The sequence below is a fragment of the Vigna unguiculata genome, chromosome 7 (genome assembly GCF_004118075.2).
Source record: "Vigna unguiculata cultivar IT97K-499-35 chromosome 7, ASM411807v1, whole genome shotgun sequence".
Lineage (NCBI taxonomy): Eukaryota > Viridiplantae > Streptophyta > Magnoliopsida > Fabales > Fabaceae > Vigna > Vigna unguiculata.
The window spans coordinates 17,883,015-17,893,399 of NC_040285.1; the positions used below are offsets into that span (position 1 = coordinate 17,883,015).

Here is a 10,385-nt window from a genome sequence, read left to right on the forward strand (position 1 = left end):
TTAATTAAAGACACAAGGTACACAATTTTTTCTCTCAAAACAATTATTTCTCTTACCTTTTCAATGCAACTGTCCAGAGATGAGAGACAGCGTATCATACAGTGCAAGTACTTGAGATTTTCCATTTTTGCTGAATAGAAAAAAATGGTTGCCAAAAAGATGGGTTTTGTTTGGGCAGAAAATGCAAAAATGGGATTTGTAGTCCACTTATTCTTCATCAAGAAACACAAGAAAATAATAATTCCAGATTCCATATTTTCATAATAGTTTCGAGGTAGAAGATACACTCATATGGAATATTGTACCATTGTTCCAGCCAGAAAAAAGAAGTAATGAAGGAATAGTATTATCATTAAAAAAGACATGGAGATACTAATATAACTTTTTAGCCACATTTTGTTATGTTGTTCTTGCTATTTTTTTATCAGGTAAAATCTTAAATTCAAAGTAGTGAAAATCTTTTAAGGAAAAGAGTGAAACTCATAAATTTCAATTAATCAAAAATGTTAAAAAAAGAAACTATTGGGAAATCGTGGTGCATATTTGAGCTGGCATATTCACAGATAAAAGAACTATTTCTTTAGTTGAAAGAAAAGGTCTTTTTATGGTACAGAAGAAAAAGTGTTTATTTCTTGTGTTATACTGTCCTCAAATTTTACGAGAAAAATATATTCGGTGTTACAGTGACCTGCTATTATATCCCAAAAATATTGTTGTTTCTCACCACTGGAACTGTTCATTAGTACTTTGTTAATTAAATTTTGCCACGAAACACAACAAATTTGCAACCGTATCCGCATGACATCAAGGACCCACCACATTAACCCATTTTTATTTTTCTAAAAAAATTTTCCCTTGTTGTTGGTGGTGTTGGACCCTCTCCTTTCACCCAGGCTTTTCAGACAGCTTTGTTGGTAGAAAAATGCAGGGACGAATGATTCAAAATGAATGAATGAATGAATGGAGGAAGATGATGCTCTTCTGGGACAACCATTGAATTTCTTACATCACTACATGCTTTTTCTTTTGGAACCTTCCATTCCATTCCTTATGGTTTGAAGCTGATCAGGATCTGTTTTACCTGTTCCGTTTGAGTTTCAGAACCATGCATATAGGTCTGTATGCATATGAATGATCCCGAGCTTCTGTATTTCGTTCTCGAAAAATGTTTCTTTTTCCCATAATTTTTTTTATGTGGGTTTCTGTGGTGCCCTTTTATGTTTCTGATTTATTGGTGGATCGAATTGGTTCTTCCATCACTTGTACTGAAAATCTGAGCTTTGACTGGCTTCTGGGTTTTTGTGGATTAAGGGGGGTGCTATGAATTTGGGAATGTTTGATGAAATCTCCTTAAGTAGTTAACTTTCGCTATGTTATTATGGTCAGAGTTTTTTGTTGGTGATTTATTGGGTTGGTTAATGGAAAGATACATGCTTTCCCTTTGGGTGTTGGGGGAAAAACTGTGGAGGAGTTGTCAAAAAGAGAGGGTGATTTGTATTTTTTTTTTATTTGTGTGGTTCCCGGAGATGAAGAATTTTCTTAGCTTTATAGTTGAATTAGGGTCTTTTAAGTTGACGGTGCTATCTTTCCATGATTATTTTACTGGGATTTTGAACCAAAAATTCTTTCCTCTTTAGTGGACTTTGACTTGTCTTGCATGCACCATTTTCATTGGCGAAAGGCCTATGTTACTATTTCAGCAAAGATAGGGGGCATGCACACTTTGGTTGATCAATAATAACTCCTTTGCAATTTTGTACTACACCGTTCTTCCTGCAAGTTGATTCCATCTACCTATGGTTTTTTTCTTTTGCTGTTCGATTCATCAAATTTTATTTCCAGTGTCTCCTTCAGTGTGATATTCGATCACATAATTCATGATGTGTTTTTTCTTGAAGAGGAGTTTGTGGTAATGCAGTTAAAATAGTTATCAATATTGGTGTCTACCATGCATTTGAGTCCTATTTAGTCGTTGAAAGACAAATAGGACTAAATATGGGACTATCTTATTTCTGTTTTAAGTGATTCCCAGTATATCTTGTAACTCGTCCTTTGGAATTCTTGTTTGTGTAATATTAGTTTGTTATATGGTTTCACTTGAGCAGGTCAGACAGATACAACTTCTGTGAAATGTCTGATCAACAGCATTTCTCGATTCATTCATCTGGTTTCATGTCAAACAATGAAACCTATGCCCTTTCAGAAGATCTGTAATAATATGGTTGGGGTGTTAAAGCGTTTGAAGCCGGTGCTTGATGACGTTATGGATCACCAAATTCCATCAGATGTAAATCTATGTAAAGAGTGTGAGGAATTGGATAAGCGAGTTAATGAAGCTAGAGATTTCATTGAAAAATGGAGTCCAAAGATGAGCAGGATTCACAGTGTAAGAATCCCTTGCATTCTTTCTGTCAAATTAATACCATATCCAACAACTGTATTTCCAACCCGTTTAAGATCGTTGGCTTCTTTATTTCTATTTGAAAGTTAAAATTGAATGAACCAATAATAAGTTCAATATCTCAACCATTGGTCTTTATTGGATGAGGTTAGTTGCTACAGCTTAACTTTTTACCGGGATTATTCTATTTCCAGATTCTACATGGTGGTACATTGTTGATCAAATTACAGAGCACTTCACTAGATATCTGTCACATGATAGTTAGATCCTTACAGTCACCTCCATCTGTATCAGTTTTGGCTAATCTCCAGGTATGTGCAATGTTGGAAGTTACCTCCCTATCACTTTTTCCTGATCACTATTCTGATACACTATGCCCTCCAAAAGTTTTCTGGTGTTTTGTTGATTGTTTAAGCATGAGATTAATTTCTACCAACTTTTTCAGCACTATATCCAGGAACTTCAGTGTCTCAAGAAGGAACTGGCAATGGTCTATATAGAAGAAGCACTGAGAAATCAAAGAGACAATATTGAACCAAGCAAGGAGCATCTGAAGGAAATTATTGAGTTACTTAAATTGACACCAAATCAGGAGCTCTTAAAAGAAAGCATTGCTGTGGAAAAGGAAAGGGTGAACATTGAAGCCAATAAAATGATAGCGGACATAGAAGAAATTAATGAAATTGTGAATCTTGTCCGTAGTTTGCGCGATTATATGATCAAAACTGAGTGCCCTTTAGTCAAGAGTGGTCTCTCAATCCCTCCATACTTCCTTTGTCCTTTATCGTTGGAACTCATGTTGGATCCTGTTATTGTGGCTTCAGGTCAAACATATGAGAGGCAATCCATCCAAAAGTGGCTTGATCATGGGCTGACAGTTTGTCCCAAAACTCGTCAGAGACTTACTCATACAAATCTCATTCCCAATTACACTGTCAAAGCTATGATAGCAACTTGGTGTGAGGAAAATAATGTTAAACTTTCTGGTATTTCTGACCACAAAAAATCTGCCTGTGTCACGTCCCCCATGGATAATTTATTGCCTCAAGATGATTGCCGTGTTGGGTCTCTCTCTAGTAGCAATTCCATTTCAAGATCATCTCTTCAAACTGAAAATGCATTTGAAAAGCAAAAGGTTGATAACTCTTTCAGATTATGTGGAGAATACAATGGATGCCAGAGTGGAGCAGCCGAAAGGTGTGAGCAAGAGTCCCCATATACTCACAGCAGAAGTGAATCATTTTCAAGTTCCATTTCTAGTACTGATTGTGCAGTTTCAAAAGAGGTGTCAGGGATATCCAACAGGCATCAAAATGTGAAGGTGCTCTCCGGAGAAATCAAAAACACGTGTCCTTCTCCTGGTAACAAACAATCAGGGATATCTCCTTGGATATCTGGAAAAACATTTCAAAATCCTGGATCAAATGTGGGATTGTTGGAGAATGGAAATCATAATGATAATAATAATAGTGGTAGTCTGTCAAGATATGATTCACATTCTGTTTCAAACTCCGGGTCAGATGAATTGACCACCACATCTCATGTCTTTAGATTGATTGAAGACCTTCACAGTCAATCAGTTGAAACACAGACTACTGCTGCTGAAGAATTGAGGCTCCTTACAAAGCATAACCAGGAAAACCGTGTCATTGTAGGGCAGTGTGGGGCTTCCATGCCTTTGCTTTCATTGCTACATTCAGACGTGAAGGTAACACAAGAGCATGCTGTGACAGCTCTACTGAACTTGTCAATTAATGAAGAGAACAAGACTTTCATCATGGAAGCAGGAGCCATAGAACCTCTCATCCATGTTTTGAAGACAGGAAATGATAGTGCCAAGGCGAATTCTGCGGCAACTCTATTCAGCCTCTCAGTACTTGAGAACAATAAGGCAAGAATTGGCCGTTCAAGAGCTGTTAAAGCTTTGGTTGATCTTCTTGCCTCAGGAACTCTTAGAGGAAAGAAGGATGCTGCTACTGCTTTATTTAACCTTTCAATATTTCATGAGAATAAAGCTCGTATAGTTCAAGCTGGAGCAGTGAAATTTCTGGTTCGGTTATTGGACGAAGCTAGTGGAATGGTTGACAAGTCTGTTGCTCTTCTGTCAAACCTGTCAACCATTCCAGAGGGCCGATTAGAAATTGCAAGGGAAAGGGGTATCCCCTTACTTGTTGAAGTTGTTGAGTCAGGTTCTCAGAGGGGAAAGGAAAATGCTGCCTCCATTCTCTTGCAATTGTGCCTTCATAGTACTAAGTTCTGTAATCTAGTTTTGCAAGAAGGAGCTGTCCCTCCCCTAGTTGCATTATCAGTATCTGGTACACCAAGAGCAAAGGAAAAGGTGTGGAGCTTATTATCCTTATTGGTGGTTAACAGTTTTATTGTCTGTGTATATCTCTCAGTCAGTTTTCTGCATTTTGCTGAATTCTTTGTCCGTAGAATTGTGTTGAAGCCTTAGGGTCAATCATAATTATGCACTCATTTTGTTGGAAGTTGAAACTAAGGGCAGCAACCTTTGTTTCTAATATTTTTCTACGAGTTTAATTTTCATGCACTATCAGTGTAGAGATTTTTACATGGTTAACCAATTTATACAAGTTAACAAACTTATTATACATAATAGTGTGATTGGATAATATTGTATTTGTGCATTTTAAGTGAATTATTCATCCTAAACCCCTGCTAGTCATAACTACTATAGCTATCATGAGAAAGCTTGATCATAGTTGCATGCAGTGTATCTTGTAATGGGCACAATCTAAAAATCGAGAGAAAAAAATGCTGACATGTACATGTTGATGCAGGCACAACAGCTTCTCAGCCATTTTCGCAATCAGCGGGAAACAGCTGCTTCTGGGAAGGGAAAATCATGAACATTGCAAATTTGGTTACCCTATTGCCCCTTTTTCTTGCCTAAGTAACATGTGATAGCTGCTGTCTTGGCCTATAGGACTTTTGTTTCATTGCATTCTTTTGATTTTTACATGTATCATTTGCAAAGCTGTGTTCTTGTCATATTTCAGTGGCATGTCATTGCTTTTTCTCAGGTTCAAAAAATAGGATTGGGACACCATTTCCTGGTTGCTCATTTCTTCCCCTCTTCTGGGGTATTAGTATTTTCCAAGTTTTGTTTTGTATGGACTTCTAATTTTGTTCTTACTTTGGTAGCTGTTCTTGGGAGGAGATAGGCTACATTTCTGAAGCTTAAGCTTGGCAACATGTAAACCACAATGATATTCTGCTAGACCATAACTGATGTGGTCCCAAGTCGGTGTTGTATATATTTGTACATATACTATAGATTTTTGTTATCTACTATAAATCATTGTACCTCTGAGCTTTTATTTTTTATATATTCAATCATGTCAACTTTGTGATCTAGACTTTAATGTTGACCCCTTGCATTATCTTACCATGCATGATTCATAGGCTATGCTGCAAAAATGTTATGGAATTGTAGCTCTTTGTCTTTAATATTGCAGACTGGTAGAATGGACATAATCATCTACACAGTGCAATTGGGGCAACAGCTTGGACCCTTCATAGCTTGGTGGCTATTGCCCACAAATACTACTGCACCCCACAATACCATGAAAAGATTTCAACATCTTTCACCATTGACTACACCACACCACTACTACCATTGCTTCCACCACCACAGCCGCCACACCGCCGCCGTAAAGGATGAAGAAGAGAGGAAGAATGCTGCACAGGAAAAAGAAGTGCAAAAAAAAAAAATAATCATTCCCGAAAAGTTTTTTTCGAAACATCTTCCATGGTTTTGGAAAGTTCTTTTCAGAGTATATTTCATATGAGTATTTTGGAAAATTCATTTCGAAAAACATTTTTATGAGTTTCAGAAAGTATTTTTTTTCCAAAATTTCATTTCAAAAAATTTATTCCATACACAATTTATATATTACAAAAATTTTGTTCTGGAAATTATATTCTGAAAATTTATTTCGAAAAGTTTCTGGAATATGTAATCCAGAAATTATTTTTCCGAGGATATAAAACGGTCATTTTGAAAGTTTGAGAAGCTGTGTGAAGAAGTTGAGGGGTGTGCAGGAACTAGAAGCCTAGCTTGGTTTGGCTTTGGGAGAAAAATCAAATTCTTCAAACTTATTTAATCATATTGGATTGATTTGATTTGAGTTTTGAATATTTTTTGAACGATTTGAACTAAACCAATCCAATTTTAATTAAATTGATTTAGTTGGAGCTATTTGTTAGAATAAAAGTTAAATTATGCTTTTTCAGTTTTCATATTCACTTATTTTTCAGCAGTTTTTTATTTATATTAATTGAAGATAAAAATATTCTTTGGTTCTCTAATAGCTAATTACCTATATTATCTAATATTTATTAATTTTTTTTAACCTAGAAATTACGAAATAGAAAGATCAAATTAATTATCAAACAAGATCATAAGAGTCTCTAATATGAGTATTAAACCGTACTCTTAAAAATGTTTTAGGTTTAAATACATATTTGGTTTTTATTTTCATCAATTTTATTTAATTTGGTCTCTATTTTCGTTTTATAGTTAATTTGGTCCTAATTTTTGTACATTTTGATCAATTAAGTTTATGAGTTGGAAATATTTTTGTGACGTGACCCGTTGTATTTGTATTTGCTCTTAGGGTTTGATAGATCTTCAAATTCAAATTGGTGATAAATATTAATTTAGGATTTGAAGGAGTGCAATTTGTGGTCAACAAGAAGATATTGTGCACAGCTTAGTTCGTGAGTTTGAATTCGTGTTTGGTGAAGTATGTCTTGTCATCATTCATTTTTCTTGTTTTATTGTAATAGTTGGGGGCAACCAAAATTCGTGTTTGGTGAGGTATGTCTTGTCATCATTTGTTTTCCTTGTCTTATTGTAATAGTTGGGGGCAACCAAGTTACAATGAGTCTCATGTTCAAGGTTTAAAGGACATGGGTTTAACCCCATCTATAAATGGCAAAAACTTCAAAGAATAACAAGAATTATTGTTGTGGCTTATAAAATTCTTTGTTCCATATTTCACTTTGATATACATTAATTTGGGAGTGGTGAGTTCAATTTTGAGAACAAGAAGATGGATTTGATCAAGGAAGGTGCGAATGAGAATGATTGGTCCAAAGGGATTCAGAATCTTGAGAGTTGAAGAGGAAGATGTTGAACCAGTTAGTCGTCTCATGTATCTAGCAACGGGACTCGGGGTGATGCTGATATGGCATTTTTAAGCTTATGGGTGATGATATATACTTTTAAAATAAATTGATTTTTTAGGATAGTTGGAACTTGATTTATCTTATGCTTAAAAATTGAGGAAAGTCAATGACTTTTCCCGCAAAAATGTTACTTAACCTGCCCTGGCTGCTATTACATGTGAAATTCAATGGTTGAATTATTTATTTGATGATATGCATGAAAAAGCACATCAAAATAGATTGTATTTGTGAGAGAAAATCATATTATAATTCATATTAGATAAATCATATTAGATAAATTAAAATATTTTTAACAAAAACATTCAATCTTGATAAAAAAATTCATACGATACGATGACTCACTCGATCCACATCTAGAAAGCCGTATTATTAAGTGCAACGTGTCACGCGCGTTAATTTGCGTGCCCAAACACAACAATGCAGCATTCTTAGAAACTTCAAAATTCAAACACGTCTTTAGTCTTTCTCCTTCTGAACGCGTTTGTCCCACACGTCATAGAACGCGCACGAAATCTTCTACTGCATTAAGATTCATACTCATACCCCAATGAATGAACCTATATATATATATATAACTCATTTGCTTCCTTAGTTTCTCATCACATACCATTCACAATTCATCATCTTCTTCTCTTCATTGTGAAACCACAATCACCAGAAGAAAACAAAACTTCATCAACACCATGAATCACATCAGCAACCATCAAGAAACCCCTGGTAACTTCTTACAAAAATTCAACACTGGTTTTCAAATTTAGATTTATTTTTTCTTTACCGAGCCTGATGATATGGTATTATTATGATGATGCAGTATCATATGCAGCGCAGAGTGAGGTCTATTCTTCAGCTCCATACGTCACTGCCCCACCACCTATGGGTTATCCCTCTAAGGATGGTTCTGTAGGGTACTCTCAACAAAGGGTTCCAGAGGAAACCACAAGCAGGGGTGATGGCTTCTGGAAGGGATGGTAAGTTAATATAGCCAAAACCACTACACGTATTAAATTTGAGGCATCATTATTTTGACATCAACAAATTTTAGAGACACTTTCCACTATTTTACTTTTCCATCTTTCTTTCTTTATAAATACAAAATTAATTTTTTTATTGGCTAAAATATCACTAAAAGGGGATTGTATTTGTAAAAAAACATTTTGTTTGCCCATAAAGCTTTCAACTAAACTTTTATTTGACTTTCTTTTCCTGCAGTTGTGCTGCTTTATGTTGCTGCTGGGTCCTGGATTGTTGCTTCTGATTGAGTTACGTCATACATTTGTGCCTAACAGCAGATTTTTTGTTGTTGTTGTTGTACTGTTTAGTTTGTATTCTTTTAGTGGTAGAAGAATAAGGATCATTTTTTTGGTTTATCTTGTACGTTTGAATGTTTACTTTGTAAATTAATGAATTTGATGGTTACTATTTTTACCACTCTCAAAAACCCGTGACTTGAGTGTATTAAATTATAATTGCTCTTTAGATCCATATCTACATCGTCTGCAAAATTAACTTTAGAATTTTTTTAAATTCGTATCTAATATTTGGATCAAAATTAAAAATTTGGTCCAAAATTTAAATCCATTTCTAAATCATGTTTTCTAATGAAAATCAATTTTTTTATAAAGTTAATTTTAATTTTAAATCTAATTGTTGAAAGTAAAATAACCATTTCATCTAATACATAAAATAAAAAATAAAAAATGTAATGATATTATATTTTAACAATATTATAAATTAAAGATAATATATTATTTAAGAATAACAAAGCGGGTTAGTTCGATCTATGAGTTTTGATTCACAAAATTAAGGTCGGAGTGATTTATTTTGAAGTTCAAAAATATATTTATTTTTTTAGCCTTATTTTTTGACTCGTAAACCGGTTCATGTTTGTAGTGAACTAAATAAAAGCTTTTTTATTTTTCTACAATAATTAATATTTTTTTATTAAAATAATTTCAATTAGTTAACTGACCAAAGACAAGAAATAATAATAATAAAAATTATAATTAAAAATATAATAACATGTCATCATACAAAATAAATATCAATTCGTTAACCTAAAAATATTTAAAAAAATATATCATATTTAAGAATTAAAATCACTATAAATAATATAAATGATAATAATAATAATAATAAACGGAATAAACGGAATTTACAAAAATTGGTTGTAGATTGGAATTTACAAAAATTGGTGTGTAAATTGAAAAAGAAGAATAGGAAACAAAAGTTTAGTAACTTTTTTTACCACACTACCACTATAATACTGTTTTATTAAATTTATTTAATTTTGTAAATGGTCTCGTTCGTTTTTGTCTCATCTCACCTTAAGCTCGCACAAACTACTGAGTCTATACGGGCCAACGAATTTAATGTCTTAATTCATCTTATACTTTTTATACAGGTTTACAAACCGGTTTTCCTTGCCTGTCCTAAAATGCCACCTGTCCTAAAATGCCACCTCTGACATAAATATATAAATTGTTGACAATAAAAATAATGAAATCATATTAATGTATTAAATGTATGTATATCTTAGAAGAAAGTTAATTTTAAGTGAAATTTATTAACGGATGTTATAAAATCTCTGGTAAATTAATTAAATAAGGAAAGATTTAAGATTTTTAAATATCTGGTAATTTTAAATATCTGGTAAGTATCATGAGTTTTTAATAAATTTCGGAAAATTTTCATTTTCCTCTCTACATTTTTCTACAGAATCTCTTTTGTTATTTTTCGTAAATCCAAAAAACAATCTTTCTTCTTTCTTCTT

At 33.6% G+C, this 10,385-nt stretch overlaps 2 protein-coding genes across 2 annotated transcripts; both read left to right on the forward strand.

Annotated features, from left to right (window-relative positions):
* The first annotated feature begins 840 nt into the window (after positions 1-840).
* Positions 841-5,779, forward strand: LOC114191095 (U-box domain-containing protein 3). The gene is made up of 5 exons (XM_028080262.1): positions 841-1,115; positions 2,106-2,386; positions 2,596-2,712; positions 2,847-4,739; positions 5,203-5,779. The coding sequence occupies exons 1-5, from the start codon at positions 1,106-1,108 to the stop codon at positions 5,269-5,271; spliced, it is 2,370 nt and encodes a 789-aa protein (XP_027936063.1). The 5' UTR covers positions 841-1,105; the 3' UTR covers positions 5,272-5,779.
* Positions 5,780-8,122: 2,343 nt separating this feature from the next.
* LOC114190613 (cysteine-rich and transmembrane domain-containing protein WIH1-like) lies at positions 8,123-9,053 on the forward strand. Its single transcript, XM_028079567.1, has 3 exons — positions 8,123-8,332; positions 8,427-8,583; positions 8,825-9,053. Exons 1-3 carry the CDS (start codon positions 8,299-8,301, stop codon positions 8,868-8,870), a joined length of 237 nt encoding a protein of 78 aa, XP_027935368.1. The 5' UTR covers positions 8,123-8,298; the 3' UTR covers positions 8,871-9,053.
* The last annotated feature ends 1,332 nt before the right edge of the window (positions 9,054-10,385 follow it).